Below are 21232 nucleotides of genomic sequence, written 5' to 3' on the forward strand. Positions count from 1 at the left end.
CCCCACCATCCAAGAATGCCTGCTTCACACTGCTTACAAACAGTGAGGAAGGAGAACATCAAGTTAAGGAAAGAAAGGTGCAGGATAAACAAAGGGAAAATTATTTCTGCTGTAGGTATTTAAGATTTTATTTTACCTTAATACGCATATCATTGACTGTTTTATAAAGAATTAAAGAATGTACTTCGCTATTGACACATTTTCAACATCATCTGCTTTGATTGAATAGTAAGAGTCTTAAAAAAATTTTTGTTCAAAAGTTTGCTGATCACATTTTTCAGCATGTGTTTTCACACAGCACATGAGTAAAACCACAAGATCACAGTTGGTGCTCATCTCCAGAAGGCAACATCAAAGGTTTTGTGTCACAGAAAAAGATGACGATGAAATTTGTGATTTTCCAACTTGTAAAGAACTGATATGTGTTTTCAACTGGCATTTTCTGATATCCTCAAATTCTAGAAAAGTAAAACTGACATGCATAGCTTTCCTAAATATTCAGCAGATGACATGACTGATTTCTGGCACAGAGGAAAAGAGTTCTCTTTGTCCTGTTCATTGATGGAGGACACCACGACACTGGTGCCCCTGAATGTGCCACAAGAATGCCTGGTTTGCTTTTTGAAATGTTGACATCTTGGAATCACAGAATGGCCTGGGGTTGGAAGGGACCTCAAAGATCATCTGGTTCTACCTCCCTGCCTTGGGCAGGGACACCTTCCACTATTCCAGGTTCCTCAGAGCCCCATCCAACCTGGCCTGGAACACTTCCAGGGATGGGGCAGCCACAGCTTCTCTGGGAAATCTGTGCCAGGGCCCCACCACCCTCAAAGGGAACAATTTTTTCCCAATATCCAATCTAACCCTGCTCTGTGTCAGTGTGAAGCCATTGCCCACTGTCCTGTCACTCCAGGGCCTTGTCAAGAGTCTCTCTCCATCTTTCCTGTGGGCTCCCTTCAGACACTGGAAGGGACAATTGGGTCACTCCAGAGCCTTTTCCTCCCCAGGCTGAACAATCCCAATTCTCTCCGCCTTTCCTCCCAGCAGAGCTGCTCCATCCCTCTCACCATCTTGGTGTCCCTGCCCTGGACTGGCTCCAGCAGCTCCCTGTCCTTCCTGTGCTGGGCCCCCAGGGCTAGAGGCAGCCCTGCAGGGAGGGTCTCCCCTGAGTAGAGGGGCAGAGGTGCAGAGGAGCAGAGGAGCAGAATCCCCCCTCCCCTGCTGCCCATGCTTCTTTGGATACAGAAGTGTATTTCCTTGGAAAAACCAGCAGCCCTAAAGGCTGGTCTCCTGGGAAGGAACCACTCCAGTGATCATCATCCAGGATGCTACCTACAGCGAGCCAGTCTGCTGACAAGCCTGACACATAATGATCAAATATCAACTGCAGGTATTTTTCCAGCAGGAAATTGGGATAGAACCATGCAATGAGGTCTTTCACTTCTTCCCCCATCCTGGAAAACATAGCCTTGTACATGTTATCAGCACGATAGCACCCCTCTAGACAGGATTTTAACCTGCATCTCCACCTGATAAAATTAAGCTTCAAAATCATAAACTTCAATAAACTTTAACACTAGGTTAAAGAGAAACAGAGAAAAAGAGCCTTTCCTCCTTCTCAAAGACACTTTTGGGAGGGAGGGGCATGGGAATTTAGGGGGGAAACGGGAGTAAGAGAAAGCATGAGAAAGGAGGAGTTATCATGAGATAATCTTGATTGTGTGGAATTGGAAATAAAACAGCAGAAAATTTAAAAGGAATGGAAAGAGAGGACAAAAAACTATGTGGGTTGACAGTTTTACATAGGTTTAAAACTTTGAAGGCAAAATACTGCTTGTAAGGCAAGAATATTAGAAGGGAACCAAAAAAAAGAAGCAATTTTTGTGCTGAGTGTATACTTGCACTGTGTGATTACTGCTGCACCAAAAAAATCCTTTACAGTGATACAAACACTCATAAATCTCCATGTAAAGCTGGCTATGCATGTACAATCCCATAACACAAAATAGCAATCAAGTCCATGTATAAATATTAGCAGTAATTTCATCAATCTCAAGTGTTAGCACGTAAGAAAACCATTTGAAGAAACAGAAATGTGAAAACAGACATGAAAACATACATTTAAGAATAGATGTGTTCAAAAAGAATAAAAACATACTACCTATTTCTCAGATCTTTCAACAAAGTTTTATGAGTGAACAAAATCTGCTAGTATAAATCATATTTAATTAAACCTGACAGCTCAACCACAAGCACCCACACTTGTCTATTTGATTAGGCTTCAAAATCCCAGTCTTATATTACAATTAGAGGTGAAAAACCTTGACTGCATGTAAGTGAACATTTGCATTTTTTGTGGGATCCAAAGGGGGGGTTAAATGCAGACATGATGTGAACTGGGCACAGTGTTTTGTTGTAACCAGTCTCCTTTGATCAAGAACAGTTCTTGACATTGTTGGATTCTCCCCAGGCAAATCTGAACCCCTCGAACATGTTTCCACATTTCTGTCCCATTTTGGGGGGTTTGATGCAAATCTAACTGATCACAGGTGCAACTTTTTCCTCAGTCTGTAAGAACACTCTCAAAAAATCTTCCTATGACACTTCTGTATGAAATTCACTCCTTTTTAACATTCAGAAAGTGATATCAAGTTAGCAAACGGTATGTTCATTTCAAAAACACAAACCAGTTTTTTAAAATTCATTTTTACTTGCTCTTAAGGCAGAGCCTTATAGCAAGCATTAAACAACTGCAATTCTGTGCAATAACCTCACTTATGATGCAAGCAATTTCTCCACATTATTACATCTTCCCTTCATACTGTTTATACAGATACTTATCTATTTAATACACATTTGCACTAGGTATTAATTGGTATGGTCAGAAAACCCAAATGGTCATAAAACACTTTTGGAAATGGTGGAGTACTTCAAGGGGACCTCTGATGTATTTAGGTCCAATACACTCCACAAAAATTAAAAAAAAATACTATCCTTTGTATATTTTGCAGAATTGTTGCTAAAAGTACTTAAAAGGTAACATAGTGTAAACAACTCCAGGGGGCTATTAGCAAATTAACTTACTGGTTTTTAAACTTACATGCTCGTGGTCATTATTATTTTGATTCAAGAGCTGTACTTCAGTCCAACCAAGAATAAACCAGGTTAACACTGTTCAGATACTCATCAGTAATTGCTGTGATCTCAAATACTTGCTGTGCAGTGTGCTTTTACTCAAGTCATGCTAAATGAACAAATTTAGGCCACTAACATATATATATATATATATATATCTACATTTCTGGATATTATATAATTCCTCATAGCTTTTTATTTTCAGGTTAGATTTCTATGAAATAAAAATAGGTGTGGACAACACATGTTTTTGTCTACCATCTAAGAACCATCACAAAATTTGGACCAAAAATTCATGCAAATCCCACACAATCAAATCCTGCACTTAATTACATAAATTAAAAATAATTGAATGGTTTCTCCAAGACCACAGAAAATGGCAGCTGTTAAGAAGTAAGTATTAAAGTGCTCTGAGACTTCTTCTCAGTGTTACACTCTCCTTGAATCTGTTCTAAGCAGGCTCCAGTGTTATAGAACATTTTTGATCCCAGCAGATGAAGAGTCCTTATTTATTTAGCATTTTTAAATACTTGTGTTTAGTGGTATGCTGAGGAAACAAGGGGAAAGATGGATCATTTTCTTTGGGGACGATATATGTTAATATTTTTTTCAAACAGGAAAGAGTTGAAAGTAAAAGAAAATCATGGAAATTCTTGCATGTGCACATCCATACCTGGGCATCAAGGAGCTCTTCACATTTGCGAGAATGCTTTTCAATGGCTAATACATACTGCTTTTCAATAGCTGCTTCTTGCTGCTGAACTGTAGATTGTAGCAGTGCCTGCAAAAAGAAAGCACAAAATACTCAACAAAGATAGAACTGGGATGTTTATTGGTAACTTCAGATCCTCTAAGACTTGTCTATAACCAGAATGTGGAATGCTGTTATAAATTTGGAATGTGCAGCGATTAAAGTACCTTTCTATGTAACACTACCTTGTTTTCAGTCAGGACTAACACTTTTTGGATCTCAGATTTCTTATACAGTCTGCCTAAAAGACAGCAGCACACAGAAGATAGAGAGGGAGAGTATTTCTGTGAAATATACTCAGTTTAGTGGGACCACACAAGAAGAGGAGCATATGAAAGCTGCTGAAGAGAAAAAAAAAAAAAAAAAAGCCAGACATATTTCCCTGGCTGACAAAACTCCACATCCTCTCGGCACTGTGTAAGATCCCATGGGCCAAGCATGATCTTCACAACCACAAGTCAAGTAAAAGCAGATGGAAATTCTGAGTAACATAAAACATAAAAGAATGCCCCCCCAGGATGTTCACACTCGAAGGTGAAGCAGTGGAAGTCGAAGTGTGGAAAGTCAAAGTACCAAGGCAGTAACAAACAGGTGAGAGGAGTAGGAGCTGTGAGTGTGTGAACTCGTGCTTGTGCACATGCCTGAACTCACACATGCTTGGCTAAACCCTGCAGAGCCTCCAGCATCTGAATGCAGAAAGAGAAATAAAAAAGTTGAAGATGCGTGAAGAAACCAAATTACCATTTGAAGAATTACGCTCAGGTGTCCTTAAACATTTACTTGGCTCATGTGATTTAAGCCTTCTTCCCTGATAGTATAAAGTCTTTATGCCACTTTCCAAATATTCATCAGGGTATTTATACACAATTTACCAAACTATTCTTAACTAGTAATCAATACGCTGAAGTAGTCAAAATGACTGGGTAAGTTAAAACAGACATGACTTTTATAGAAAACAGACCTTTGGCCCAAATGCAGATAAAGAAAAAAATCCCATTGTTCAAACAATCTTTATTTTAGAGATGTATTTACTTCATGGAACATAACATACACATCAAATAACATTTTGAATACTTTTAAAAAAACCTAAAAATGTATAAAAAAGATAAAATCTTCTGACAATTTTTGAATTACCTTTTCAAATTTTCCACTAACTATCCTCTTATGCCAAAATCGCTGCTCTTCAGTAATGCTATAGCACGGCAGCAGTTCTCAGCACAAGTTCAGTGATTTTAAAAGGTTAAAAATTATGCTTAATCAAAGAGTAAGGATATGTTTACTGGTGTTGGCAGGGGATTTAGCAAACTGTAAGTTTACTTTCAAAAAAGCCAATTTATTTCTAACTAAATTAAAATCTTTCATTCATAGGAATTCAAGCAATCAGAAAAACTGAATTCTCAAAGAAGTGTAACCTCTGTACATGAATCTTTACACACTAAATCCTACTCTGCATAAATTAGAATTAGCCACATATCACTGGCAAAAAATAAGCCTGAACTTTGGTGTTTGGGTTCTTTTTTTTTTGCCTAAACTATTGTGGCAAGAAATGTTTCATGTAACTGGCACAAAAGAAAATAAAATTATTCTGTTCTTAGGGAACACAGTAACAGAATGGTCATTAAGTTGCAATGGCATTTCTCAGGCCATTTCTTGCTCATGTCAAGGGTAGAGACACCTTATGCACTTTGCTGTGCAAACTTTACTGGGAACTGTTAAAATCCTGTTAAACGGTATAAAGAACTTTCAGTTTTCAAAGAAATAATTATTATTCTTTGGATGGCATGTCAAGGCTGTTAAAGTTTTAAAATTAATTTATTATTACTATTTTTCTTTTGAAAATACATAAAATTCCACAATCAGAAACAAAAGCCTTCCTTTTCTGTCATACACACAGAATAAATAGTTTAAATAGTTTAAATAGTTTAAAACACAGTTTAAATAGTACCACAGGGCTGATCCTACATTTGACTGTTCCACTAGTTGGCCAAGTAAGGAGAAAGAGAGAAAAATCTCCCTATGTAGCGCAGTACTACAGGTTTCCTGATGGGAAATACAGCACAGATGTGTGATACCCATCCAAACCTTTGGCAAATATCAAGATAATCAACTACTCAAATTTAATAATTAAAAAAAAATTCATTTACCAATTAACTTACTTAATAAACTGAAACACATTTGGCTACTTGATGATAGGCATCTCTAATATAATAGTTACAACTACAATGACACAAAGTCTTTTGATTAATTGCTATTCTGGACAAATATTCTTATCACTGCTGAAACACCACTTTCTTTCCTAATTAGTTAAGGAGGAATCCTTAATTATGCTACTGGGCTGACATTCCATAAATCTACGGTCAGTGATCTAATACCAAAGTTGGTATTCTTGAAACAGTCTCTTTTTAATTGAATCATTTCAGGTAAGGTTACAGCAGAATGCAGCCTATGGTATCTATTGCATGAAGTCAAGGGTAGGATTTCAATATGAGTGCCCTTGTTAATTAATTTTTCCTTCTATATATTGTGCAATGAACTTCCTTAACACTGGGTGGGAAAGGCCATCAAAGAATCACAGAATCATAGGATGTTAAGGGTTGGAAGGGACCTTAAAGATCATGTAGTTCCAACTCCCTGCTATGGGCAGGGACACCTATATTACGATCCGGTTTAAACCCAGAAAAGCAAAGCAAGCTAAGTCTCTGAGCATAAACTGGAAAGAATTTAGAAGGTTCAAAATATTCCCAGAAATGACATTAAAACCAAACGAGATTAAATGTTGATTCCAAAAAATGGATGTATTTTATTTAATAGTAAAAGAGGCAAAGAGAAGGGAAAAGAAAGAGAGAAAGAGAAAGAAGTGTGCGTGGGGGGTGGGTGAACAGGGAGAGGTGACAGGGGTTAGATGGAAGCAATCACCCGTCTGAGGGTCCCAACGACGTCTCCTTGCTCCCCTCCATCTGCTCTGCTGCTGGTGAGGGTCCCCTGTCGCTGCCGTGGCCACGCTGCCACAGGCCAAAGAGGGCAGAATTCTGTGGATTAATATACACTTCGGGCCAGGTGGGAATGCCCACGTGCCTCTCTTGCAGGGGCTGGCTTGACACACTGTCCCTTGCAACACTGAGGGTCTGTTGCATCATCTCAGGGGCTCTGGTGCAGGGTCTGGGGACCCCTTTGGGGGGGGCCCCTGTGATGGGCCATGTCACCCCCTCCTGCTGTGGATAAGCTTCCTCCCCCCTGGTGAGGACCCCTCAGCTGGGCACAGTTGGAGGATGGGCAGTCACTGCACCTCTGACCAGAGGCGTTTCCAACACACCCCCAAAGCCTCTCCTCCCCCCTGCCCTTTGGTGCAGGGTCTGTTCGAGCCTGGCAGCTGATAGCCCTGGGGCTGTGGTCCTCATCTTGGAGGTGTTAAGCCTGTGCTCAGTGAATGTCCCCAGCCCTGAGTTGTTACTTTATCTTCTCTTCATCAGCGAGCAGTGTCAGGCCTCAGTCAGGGTGTGGTAGTCTTCTCTGTAGCTTTTGTAATACAGTTTAAAAAGTCCTTTAAGAAAATGTTTTAAGTCATAGACTATAATTTTTCAGTCTCTGACAACCTTCCACTAGACCACGTTGCCTAGAGACCCATCCAAACTGGCTTCTCCCCCACTTTCTGATCTTTCTACTAACCCAAAAAAGAGAATTGATCCTGATTTTCCATCAATAACCAAAACCTTGTGATAGCTTCTGACAGAAACAGAGACTGAAACCCAGAGTCTTCATTTTAGTTTCATATATGATGGGTTACACATTTAAATGACTGTACAAAACATTCTTAAATTAAGCTAGGTAAACGAAGTAAATTAGTCTGGACCCCTGTTTGAGCTCAGATAAAAAACTAACCTTAGCTTTAAGTTTCATACATTAGAATAATTTTAGAAGACCTTGAACTGAAATTAAATGCAAACATCATAATAAGTTCCATGATCACCCTGGATGGTTCTTAAGGGAATACACATCTATTACATGTTTTAGCACAGGTCAGAATTTGGTCCTGGAATTGACAGCACACTCCCTGTGTGGTGGGAACCCTGGAGAACGGCATTCCTGAACACAGACCAGGGAGTGAAAAACTGCACAGTGCCCAATATGAGAAGAAAAGCTTAAAACCACAAATGATCACAACACTTCATCCTGTATTTCTACAGTATGTGGTATGTATTGAGTACTAGATTATCTCTAAAATTTATCCTCATACTTAAGAATGCAAAAGTGCAATAACTATGGTTTTACCAAAAGTGTAACACAGACACCCCAGGCTATTTTTAATACCATCCTACTTGCACAGGCCTAGTGCATAATGTCTTCATTCTACTGGCAATACAAACCACAGCTACTTGCCCAGACAGAATTTATTGTATGGCCAGAAGCTAGAATTTATGAGAATCCCTCTTGAATGAAATAGCCAAAATACAGACTGATATCCCCAATTCTTCCCGAATTCCCTAGGAGTAACAAATTGCCAAACCCTTTCTTTCAACTCCCTCTTTTTATTGTAGGAAAATGCTAGTCAGAATAAAGCCAAGAAGAAAAACAAAGCAGAGGTCATTATCCCCTCCTATCTCTTCTGAAAAAATAGTATAAAAGTAGTTCTGACCCATGCAAAACATAGGTTTCCCAGATGCATAGCACTATTTGAAAATATTAAACCTACTCGTATGTAACACCAGTATGAAATATAAATCATGGTGTACACGTTGCTGGATTATGTTTTAGAATGTTACTTAAAAGCACTGCATCAAAAGCCTTGGTCAATCCAAAAGAATACTCTGCTCAAGCATCATTGGCTTAAGTAGCTAAATAGAAGCCAGTACATCAAACATCTTCTTTAGCTCAAAACTGCTGAGTCAGGATGACCAAAACAAGTGATCTTTAAAAATCAAAGTTACTAAGGAGAAGTTACCACACTGCTTCAGACATGAGAACTGTATTAAATACAGCAACAGTACTTCCAAATTTTTATGCTTTATAGCATTAGACAATGATTCATCTAATTCAGCATCCTGTCTCCACAATTTAGTTACTTTCTACTACTTAATTTAAGGGTGAAATGCAATTAACCAATTGCTGAATGATAGAGCAGAGGACACAATGGAAATTCTTTCCTGACCCACAGAGAAGATACACTAACTCAATAAAATGTAGTATTTGACTAGTTGTGTTATAATTCAGCTAGTAGCTAAGACAGAGATGATACAAATAAAACTATTTAAAAGTTTTCAAAAAATGTCTTTTTCAAAAGAATTCAACTTATCCACTTCAGCCCAAGATACCCCACTTTTTCATGATCGAGCTATTTCCAGGTGAGCCTGCCTGTAAGTGAAAATGGAACGTGTCCATTTAGGTGCTACGGAGTAAGGGGGGGGTTAAATATAACAAAAGGGTAATGTGGTTTTTGGAAAGTGATGTAAACATTTTAGTTTCATTTTCAGCTGCTTGTGGTTGAAACTGTGCCGATCCATACCAGCAAGGATCAACAACTTACAGCTTGAGTACTATGCTAGGTTTATCTAGATAGCTCAATTTTACTGGTATGTGAGTGCAAAGGATTTATTTTCCACAAAACCCTGTTCTAACAGACTCCTGCCAGAAGCAAACTGCAAACTCACTCTTAATCTTCTATTAACCTTTCTATTTTTATATTATTTAACACCATATTTATTATTCTATAGCCAGAAGCACATACACAATTCATCCTCACTAATATGGGAGGGAAGAGATTCCTTGCAACTTTTATAATTGCTTTCAAAATTTAAAGATCTCTTAATCAATGACAAAATATTTTTGATTGCCACATCTCTGGAAGTAGGAGACTCAACTGCACCTTGCTTTTATGGGAATTCTGTAGAGAGACTTCCATAGTAGCATCACTGTTGTACATGAATACTCTTATAGTGTAAAATCCCAAGGAATCTCTCCTTTTTCAGCCATCAGCTCTCCATGAGAAAAAACAATGCTGTTTTATATTCAAGGCTCACTTGAATTCTACTGTGACTTGCACATGAACAAGCATAGAAGTTGGAAGTGAAATACAAGCCCTTGCAACAACTTTTGGACTTGTCCTTTTATTCATGTGTCAGGCCTTTCTGAGCCAGGATGTCAACTTGGAAACTCAATAAGCTAAGTCGATGTTTTAAAGAGCTGAGAACTGGCCACATTTCAGAGCTTTCCCTCACTAGGGATAAACTATGTCTAAAAAAAGATATCCTGATTCTAGATTAACTTCTTTTGTAATGAAATCCTTTAAAATTTCCTTTGTTTATTAGAGGGCAACCTTTCAGTTCATAGGTATATTATTGACACAAATATTTTTGAAAGAAAATCTGATGGCCCCCACATATTCCATGCTTTGAAAATCTGTCTGTTCTAACATTCTGATGAAAACATCCCACCGCCTAACACTGAAAACTGATGGACAAAACTCTTACTGCAGCAAGGGCTGGGAAGAACTTTGCACTTTGAAGTTAATTTCTATGAAGGGAACACACATCTGATTCATGCAGGCTGTCTTTTAGAAGACTATTAATTGCATAAAATAATCTAAGGAAATAAAACCCGTCAAATAAATACACCTGCCTGTAACCTCATATTCTTTAAAGCTTACATTAGAGGATATTTTATATGATGAGAAATAAAACAGATTAAAACTATTAACTCATCTATTTACAGAACTGTGACAATTTCAGAACAAAAGCTTGACTAAACAAGCATGGAGAAATTCTTATGTTGCTTGTGGTAAATATCTTAAGATGTGATGATATGATCCCACAAGCATAACTTCCAAGATCTACATTTACTTTTCTTTACCATGGTTAATTACCAGGGATAAAAGTTTAAAACAACAATGACATGAAATTAAACAAAAGTAGGTAAACATGAGAAGGGGAAACTTGGCCTACACAGAACACTGAGTTAATTTTTAATTTGCTTTCTGTGGTTTTTAATACAAATTTTGTGACTGTGTTCTGGATGGTTTATTTGTTGAAAGGAAGATTAGAATGTGAGATGCTTAAAAATGGCCAAGGCTTTTGAGGGCTTGTGCTACAAAGCATCTAATGGTCTCTATTAATGGATTTCCCAACACATTTGACAAGTGAACATTCCAAAGACAACTGAAATTAATTCTAACGGCTTTGGTATATCCAGGTCCTTGAAAATAGGTCATTCAATATTTGACTTGTTACGTAAGCTGCATTTTCAGCACTGCTGCCATAGTAAGAAAGACCAGTCAGCAAGGTAGGAACTGAGGGGGTTTGTCCTCAAACTTGAGTACCCTGTCTGCCCAGGGACACCATACTCGTGAAAGATCCATGTGGAGAAATACTGTCCCTTTTACAACAAATAACCACCCAAAATACAGGAAAGGGACTAGAAGGAAGCGTAACCCATTTGGAAGTACAGGAAGATACATCAACAACAACAGAGGTCTGCTGCAGTACATCTGCAAGGAGTGGAATTAGCTCTGAATGGAAGAAAACTGTGATTTTCTGGTTACCAACGTGGCAACCTTGTACACAGAAGCCAAAAAATGGCAACTCTCCTTCCCTTTGTAAACCAAAAGGAAGGCACATTCACTGATCTACCAGCAATAACACTTACCTGTGCCAGGAGTACAGAAAAGACAAGTCAGCCAAATTTTTTCCACTGTTGTTCCACTCAAGGTTTCAATACCCAAGTTACAGGATTTGGGGTTTGAGGCATTCTGGGGATTATTTCCTAGGGCTAAGCATGACCTGTTCATAGTTTTACAAGCTAAACTTAAACAACCAATGTTGGGCATTATACTAAGTTGTGCTACAGCTCTGCAGAAGCAGCCCCACGAAATTATAATTGACTGGTATCAGAGAGGATTAGTCAGAATTCCAACACTCCTGACTGCAACAGAACCTAATTAGGGCCTGAGCAATCCCTTGACTGGAATAACCTGCATCAGTTCACTTTATTAAACCCCAAGGAATGCAAAATAAGTCTGTTTTCATCGCAAACAACATTTTCCTTCCCATGCCTTTTAAACCACTCACGGCCTTGTTTAGGTGAATTTCCACACTCAAGGTAATTTGGGGATTAATTAGATTGTACTTAAAAAAACCTACTGAAAATGGAAATTACTGCTGCATATAAATGATATGTATTAGTGTAACACAGTCTTAAATCCTAAAGAAGATATATTTCAGCACAAAAACTAAGTCTGGCTCATCATAAGTAAATTAAAAGAGTTAATGAATCTCACGATTCTGTCTTTCACTAAAAGGACTAATCAGATTTACTTTACAATCCTAAACAAATGCTACATGTAGGAACCCTTATTTGGTTATCTAACTGCCAATGTATCTGAAAAATACAATAAATTCCTAAGGATGTGAGCAGTTTAAAAGCCCCCAGAATGTAAGGTATTACTTTTATAACTACAAAACCACATTTGACTCATTTACTTAAGAAAAAACAAATCTTAGCCCTGTTCCATATTGAAATATTAACAATGAATTAACATTTTAAAAGACACTGTGGGATTATTTTCTCAAACAAAACTACGGAACAGTTTTTGCCTTCACTGAATTCCCTGATGATTCCGTGTTACTTTTTTATTTAAAGTACATGGCAAAGGGTTACTAGAAAGGTATTAAAGTATAAAAAACCAACCAAAAAAATGCTAGGCTTTTTTTAAACCCAGCAATATTTTTTGATTTTTCTTGCTACCCTGATGAATAAGTCACCTCGTGTTTGCAGAAAAGGTTGATTGCAGTAATTTACTCAGAGGTTGGCATATCTGACATTATTTCTCATCAGAGTGTTCAACTAACCACATGAGGCAACAGGAAGGCTTGTATGAGGTATATTCATGTCATGGTTCCCTGGTATTAAAGACTGACTTTATGCAACTTGAATATAGGCATTCTATGAGAAATAATACACTAAATATAAACACTGTTTAGAAACACAGGATTCAATTAACTCCCTAATCTTTTGTGCCAAATCACTGAAACTGATAAACATAAATCTTATTTTCCAGATGGCATCAGATCTACCCAGCTGCTGCTGACTGGTAAAACAGCTTTCAAAAATGATTATGACACATAAATATATCCCTTTACCCAACTACACATGAATAAATTATTCCTTTAAAGGGCCAATAGGACCTGTGCAGAGCTCTCCTTTAGCTCAGACAAACTTAAATGGTGAAAAATTTAAATTTAAATGGTGAAAAATCATACCTAGAAAACATTCAAAACTTTCATTCAATACTGTAAAATTGTTGCATTTGACAATTTGCTTGTATTTTCAAAAATACAAAGAAAGAAATGTAAGTTCAGCAATTACCAAAAACTCACAAGCTTTTTCAAAATATAAGTTCACACAGAGCAGCCAGATATTTTACACATATCTAGAACAAAATAGAAATGAAAAATGCTGCTATTGAAGATGTTGAGTGGCCCATTCAAAGGCACACACTCCAAAGAACACTCCCATTTGAGAACTTCTATGGCAAAGGGGTCCTCAAAGAAGTAAGGGAAGAGAAGCACAATAATTCTCCCCCAGAAGTGAAATGAGGGGGTCATGGAGAAGTGGGACACCACCAGTGGCCATGTTTCAGTTTTCTCAGGAATGGAAACTTTTGAAACTTTTTTCTGGATAGGTTCCCTTCAGATGAAATTAATAAAATTCATATTGATGGAGACAGGCATATTTCTACAGAGAGCCAGTTTCAATATTAGCTAGAACACTACTAACAGTTGTTAGGAAAATTATTAAAAGGCTTTTGTATTATCATAGAATCATTAAGGTTGGAAAAGACCTCTAAAATCATCAAGTCCAACCCCTAACCCAGCACTTCCAAGCCCACCATTAAATCTTCCTGCCCTCCATGCCAGATCATACTTTGTTTACGAATTACTGCTACCAAACAGTTAAAATTTGAAATTCCCCTTCACTAACTACATGGTCAGATTTGTGTTCCCAGTTTGCAGATGCCTACCAGGTCTTAAGTTTCCCTTTTCATTTTCAAAACCAGCCTTCATTTACATTTCCCATTATCAGTTTTCCTCCTGCCAGATCTGTTTTAAGCCTACTTAGAATTCTTAGCTTTACCTGCTCCTCCTAACTTGATTCAGTTTTTGCCCTTTGTGCGTTTCTTACTCAATAGTTTCCATAACAGAACAAAAGACACAGATTTATGCTCCATGGTAACATCCAGTTCTTTCATCTTACAAGCAGACAGGAACTAAAGCAGCATAGAGGAAGAACTACAGATTCAGCTTTATTTCATCCATAACTCCCTCCCTTAGTGTTGATAAAAACCTGCTGAACCGGTCTGTGATGCTGCTTTCCTGCAAGTGCAGCTCTGGAGACTGAAAAGGTCCAAAACGTGGATTTGTGATAAACAATCCAACCCAAAGTTTACCACAACTGACTGAGAATTTTGGGTTTCTTCTGGTTTTAAGTTTCCTTACTGAAAATGGCTAACCAACTTTATCTGAAGTTTTCCAAAGTGCAGGCTGGGAAAACATGTCATGCAAAATTTCAGACCAAACAATCTAAATTGAAAACAGAAAAGACAGTGAGAGAGGTCGAGCAATCAGCACAAGCAGTACTAATAATTGTGCACTGCAGGCAGTCATCCTATTCACTATTACAATAACACCATTTGGAAATTTTGTTAGCTTGGCAACTCAATTACCTTGAATTCTTCAACAATAATAGTTAAGGCTTCATGTCCAGCTTTTCTCATGTCTTCTAATTCCTGCTTATGCTTTTCCTGTACAAAAATATGGAAAAGATTATATACAACATTAGCACCCGACATAACACAATTTTAATTAGGAGAATAAATACCAATTATTCTCCTCAGTTTTGGTGTCTTTCATGAAGAAATGTACACAGCTTGATCCTTTAGATATTTTATATATATATATATATATATATAGGTATATATATGCTAAATTCAAGTAGGTCCCAGTATTAAACTTATTTTTATTTCTTAATTTTACTTTATAGACCCCAGATGATTCTAAATGGTTCTCCAAATTTTGTTTTTAGAACTTTCTTTGTTTCTTGGTATACCTGTGGATGGCAGGACTTTCAAATCACCCTCTTAGTGAATATTATTTACTGCCTCTACCAATAAGAATGTTGAAATGAAGTAGTATCAGATTCCATTTCCTCAGAAATGCACACCTTTCTCCTACTTATTATGTAGCTCCTCTTTTATCTTTTGTTTTATTCTAAAGATTCCCAGGAAAGTCTTCTTGCAAAAGAAATCCTGAATATATTTTTCAAACAAAGCTGCATCGTTCGCTTTTTATTTTCTGCACAGTTATTATGTAAAAGGAACCTGGACAGAAACATTCTGGCATTTTTTCCTTTATCTAACAGTTTGCTAAGTCTGCAATGTGAACACCTTGCTGGATTCTCATCAGCATTTCCCGCTATCAATGAGCAGCACCACTTCTTCCAATCACCACTTAGTAAGAAGATGAAAAACATCCCCTCCCGCCTTATTCTTTGCTTCAGGGTCTGTTCTGGTACCAGTGCATATGGCAGGACGTAGTTGCTTTAAATCACAGTGGATTTAAATCATCTTTGGATTTTCTTGGTGCAGAAAGCAGAAACACATTAATCACAAATGTTACCAGGCAGTGATCATAGGACAAAACCATACACAACTTACACTGTATAATTTTTGCTTTTTGGGTCAAAAAAGAGTTGAATTTAATTAATACAATTCTATGTTTCCTAAGACCTGTGTGTTTGGAATAAGCAAAACCTAGTGTCTAACAAAGCATATTCAATTCTGTTGTGTAACAACATGTAACACCGTTAAAATTAATTAATCAGTCTGTGACTATATTTACCAAGAGGTTTCTGCTCTGTCATTTGATTCCCTTCTCCTGAAAGGGTCATCTTAGCAAAAAGTGGGAAACTACAGCTACACAATCCTTGTATCCCTGGCCCAAATATAATGAGACATTCAGATTTTCTTTAATAAAACTGTGGGCTTTTGTGAAACCCTGCAAGAACAACTGCTAAGTAGCAGAAGAACTGAAGATGGAAATATTTTGATGTGTAAATAAACTACTACATCAGACAACAATACACAATGTGGATACATCAGTTTAATCCCACTGTGGTGCAACCATGTATCACTGACATCACTAATAATTCAAACTCTGATATTGTACAGGTTAAAAAACCCCAGTTCTTTTGACTGAGGACGTAAGACATCCCATTCTGGTAGAAAGCACAGTGCCTCTCACTCGCATTACCAGGCAAAGCAAAACACAGAGCAAAAAATGCACTCTGTCCCCTTACAATAAATTCCTCAAGTTTTTCAGAACCAGTGATTTGTTGAAGGTCATGTCCTAATTGTGAACTGGTAACACAAGATGAAGCACTGACACCAAGGCATTCCTGTAACACCAGTTAGGAGTCTTTTATTCCTGTAGGAAATGTTCAAGGCAGTTATATGAATTGCTGCTGACTGCCTATCTTCTGTAAGGCTGTGGTACCTTCAGAGGCAGCTGCAAGTCTGAACCAGAAAGTAATGCACTCTCTTCCCTCCTCATTTCTGTACTCACGCAAGAAGGGAAACTACAGTTCCCTGCAGGTAACTGAAGTAGAAGACAAATTTCAAATTATGCAGCTTTGCTTTACACAATTACATCATTAAAACTCTTCATACTGGACTCCATTGCACTGAGATTTTCATCTCTGTAAAATCAACTCTTCTCTCTTTCAGAGCATCATTCAAAAAAATTATAGATAACATCTAGCACTTAAGTTCTTATTTGAAGACATACATATTTCCTTCAATTCACCCAAGCACAGAGAAAAAATAGTAATACTCAATGCAACAGAACTAAATCAATGAGAAATTGAGGTAAATATGATGAGAACCAGTCCATAATGGCTAATTAATATACACACTAGAGTGTGCTATTGTGTATAAAATACAGATTGGTCACTATTTCTGTTCATGTGAAATAAGAATGTGAGCTCTATAGAACTAAGACACAGGAGCATCTCCAGGTCTCTAACAAAGCAAATATTTTCACTTTAGTCCTATCATCAACATCCTAGTGAAAGATACAGCTATGAACCTAAAGATAAGGACAAATATAGGGAGGAGAGAAAGATTTCAGATTTCCTGAGATAACCAAAACCCCCACATTACACACAGCTCACCACAGGAACCAAGGAGACACTGTGATTTATTTCATACAAGTAAATATCATTTGTACCTGGAGCATAACAATGGAAGGTGAATAATGAAGTGAGGTAGCAAACAAACTTTCACAAGCAACTGCCTAACATCGTGGTGGTGAGGACATTTCCTGCTGAGTTAGAACCGAGTTGAGCCAGAGTTGAGTGAGTGTGAACAGACCAGCCTGCTGGGAGTATTATGACTGATTAAATGTGAAAAACTATGCAAAGGAAATAGTAGGGAAGAGCCTGAACATGCTCCAAACCGAAACATAACTACAGTTCCCATACCACTCTCCGAGCATTTGCAGTGTATAACAGGGATCTCTACCCTGTCACATTAAGACATTAATATTTTGTGAAGAACAATTATAATTTGTATCTGCTCTTTTTTTCCCTACAGGGTGTGCATACAGAGACTCTCCACTGAAGAGGACATTAAACAATAAAAAGAAGTGCTGAAGCTAACGTGTTGTTAGTATGTAAATAGCACCTACAAATGGCTCAGAAAGCCTTCTCTGGCTGCCTTGAGGTTTTTAAAATATTACACAGACATTTACTTCTTTGGGATAAAGCTACAAACGTGCCAGGGCAACTTATGTCCTGGATGCTTTCCTACTTCCCCACATAATCTAAACGGTGGGACATGATAGCAAGAGGAAGCAAGGAAGAAGGAGCGAACAGGAGAACAATTCCAGGGAAGCTGAGAAGAGAACACTTCCATTAAACAACATAGTAAGCATGAAAGGAATTCTGAGCTTCATTAGGATATTATCATGTCGCTTATCTCAAAAGCATCAGTCTTCAGATCAAATTAAATTCCACCATGGTCCATGAAGAACAAACTATTAATATGGAAAGGGTTGCCAGCTGTCATCAATGGCTACTGATACTGAAGCCAGTTGTAACACCCAACACAACTTTATATAGCACATGTATTTAAAAATGTATCAGCATTTATGAAGTTCTTTACTGTAGTACACTTCATGATATATATAGCTATGTATGAAAAAACTACACTAGGAGAGTTTTCCTTCTTTCTGTAGATAGGAGACTGACCTCCACACCAAGGGTCTGGAAAAAGGATGGCTTAGGGAAAGAGGATCATGTTAGGAAATACTTAGGCAAGCTGGACACAATTAAGTCCGTGATGCCTGACAGGAGGAACCCACAAGTGCTGAGGGAGCTGGCAGATGTAATTGTGAGGCTCTGCTCAATAGTTGTGGACTGATCACAATGACCTGGAGAAGTGTCTGAGAACTGGAGGTAGTAAATGTCATTCCTGTCTTCAAGAAATGAGAAGAAACCACAAGGAGCTACACGTTGGGCAGTGGGAAGTACCTGGGAAGGAGATTGTGCTGTTTTTTCCTGGGACAGAGTGAATTTTTTCACAGTAGGGAGCTACATTTTGGATTTCTACTGAAATAAGCATTAGTAACTCATGGATATTTTAGTTACTGGTGGCCTTTGACACTTTTCTAAAATCCTCATTGGAGAAGCTGCCTAAGTGTGGTCAGGAGAAGCTGAAAGTGAGGCGGATTGAAAATTGGCTGAACTGGCACGCCCAAAAGGTGGCAGTCTGTCCCAGTGGACAAGAATTTGAACATGAGGCCAGCAATCCCAGACTGCATAAGGCTAAATAGTGCCCCCAGGTCATGAGAGGTGATCCTACCCCTCTACTCAGCACTATCAGGGCCATTCCTGGAGTACTGAGTCCAGTAGAAAAAAACAGATGGACATACTGGAGAGAGACCAGCAAAGGGACACAAAGATAATGATGGGTTGGGACCGTTCTTCACATGAAGAGAGACTGAGAGAGCTGTGACTGTTTAGTCTGGAGAAGGCTCGGGGGGGTCTTATCAATGCATATAAAGACCTGAAGGAATGGTACAAAAAGAGCAGTCAGGTTCTGCAATGGGCTGCCCAGGGAGGTCGGTGGAGTCACTGTCCCTGGAGGTGTTTGAAGAAAGACTGGATGTGGCACTCAATTTAATTGATAAGGTGGTGCTAGGTCATAGGTTGGACTTGATAATTTCCAAGCTCTTTTCCAACCTAGTTGATTCTGTAATTGTATTTACCAAGTCCTAATACACTAGGTATTATTCCTGAGGCTACTTGGTTTTTCTCAAAACTTTTCCACAGAAAGTACTAAAAGAGATCCTACAAAGCAAACAGCGCAGTGCTGCATATTTATCACAGGTGAGCCCTTCCAAAGGACCCGCTGCCTACAGCTCACTACAGTATATATGTTGTTTCCTAATATTTATTCTGGATACAGTCTTTTATTACCAGTTTCAAACATATGAATCTTCATATGTCAAAACAAATAGTAACCAAACCCACAATTTATATCAACAAAACTGTAACTAGAGATACCTTATGTGCCAAAAATTGGTAACATTTCCATCTGTAGCTCTGTTAACCTTTGAGAAGTAATCAACATATGCTTTAGAAATAGAACTAATTGAAGGAATGTATATTGAATTTTCATAGAGTTGTATTATTCGTAACACATAATGATGTTCACAGCACATTCCTAGAGGATACCTTCAGTCTTTTCATGGACGTTTAAAAACCCAAGACGACTACAAAGAAACTTGACACTCAGTCAAGTAGCTTCAAAAGCATGCAGAAATAAATTTCACTTAAGCATGAATAAAAACTTTCCAAACTTCTAGAAAATATAAAATAAGGACTCATAGCATCATTGTATGCAAATGCTCTAATAATTTTTTGTTGAGCTGTAAGATTAACATATCTTTGAAATTTTTCCAATGTAATAAGAAACCTAGTCTTCTTCCCTGTTTTTGCAATATAGAAAATAAGTTTCATTATAACATAAGCAATCCTACTCAGCACAAAATTAACAGAAAGAAAAGTTACATCTTTACATTTAAATGTCCTTTTCATTTTCAGCATGTGAACTATTTTCTTTGGCTGCCTCTTGAATTAAAACTTGGGGAGCAAACCATGGTGATATGCTTATCTCTTCTTTCAATCTTAACTCCTTTTCTGAACTGTAAATACATTTTGGAAGACTAACAGCATTCGAAAGCAGACATACTATATGAAACCTAGCTGATCAACAGCTGATTTTCCCATCAAAGTACAAGCAAAGCATCTTCAACACAAATTGTTGCCATGCTTATTCTGGGCTACAAATGCATTTTTGTTTGTTGGTTTCCTGAAGACAAGTGATGATATGCAAGTTGAACAAAACTCACTGGGCAACCAGAGACACAAGTATCCATCTTTGCATCAAGTTGCTGTATTTGTTTCATAAGAAAATTGACAAGAATTTAGATCAGAAAATAGAATAATCAGCAGCCTGGGAAATTTAGCATCAAATCAAAGAGCTTGGGATAAAGTAAATACCAAGAAAAACAGGCACTGAAGAAGATGACAACACAGCCTTTTAAAGACTTTCTTAGCTGAAGATCTGCATGAAAAGCTTCTCTTGACCTTGTTGTTCCAGAGAAAAGAGGGATATGAAATAAAATCAAACACTCGTCAGTTAGACCATCTTGCCCAAAGCAGAACACAGACATCATCTGCAACTGAACTCCCATTTTCCTGCATCAGAGAACTGCTACCAGGCTGTAAACTTGAAGATTAACTTGTTGGTTGTTTTACTTCCTTAAAAAGTCGTAAATAGTCTAAGCATGAAGGGGAAAAAAAAAATCCAAAGAGATAGAAGTTACACCTTTTCCAGAGAAAACAACTATATAAAGGAAACAGGAGAAATAACTACTGCTCGCTTATTTTAAGATACTGCTATGGATTCTGCAAGAAAGGGATTTTTGCCTAACCTCAGAAAAATTCAAGCTGGAAGGAAGCATCTCCCACAGTCCAGAAAGAGGTACCCAAATCACAGATAGACAGATTTTATAAGAAGTCCTTCTCACTTCCAGTGTCTCTTAGGGAGCTGGTAATGCAGCTCCACATTCTGAATGACTCTACTTTGCTTCCTGTGAAACCTCACACTGAACATGGATAGGTTTCATAGTACAAGCTCCTATTTTAACATGGCAGATATATTTAAAACCACCAAAAATGTTATATTCCATACAACAGTGATTTAAGTTTACAGTAACTGATACTTTGACTAGTTTA

The 21232-nt window shown here is 37.8% G+C and overlaps 1 protein-coding gene across 3 annotated transcripts in view; it reads right to left on the reverse strand.

The window, feature by feature from the left end:
- The window catches only part of CCDC91 (coiled-coil domain containing 91), a 117275-nt gene that overhangs the window by 49205 nt on the left and 46838 nt on the right, over positions 1 to 21232 (reverse strand). For all 3 annotated transcript variants that reach the window (XM_019292664.3, XM_010410236.4, XM_010410237.4), the window contains 2 exons: positions 14598 to 14675; positions 3809 to 3916 (listed from right to left, as the gene is read on the reverse strand). In XM_019292664.3, coding sequence (XP_019148209.1) covers positions 3809 to 3916; positions 14598 to 14675 — 186 coding nt within the window. The remainder of the gene's footprint in view (positions 1 to 3808; positions 3917 to 14597; positions 14676 to 21232) is intronic.

This window comes from Corvus cornix, chromosome 1A (assembly GCF_000738735.6).
Source record: "Corvus cornix cornix isolate S_Up_H32 chromosome 1A, ASM73873v5, whole genome shotgun sequence".
Classification (NCBI taxonomy): Eukaryota; Metazoa; Chordata; class Aves; order Passeriformes; family Corvidae; genus Corvus; species Corvus cornix.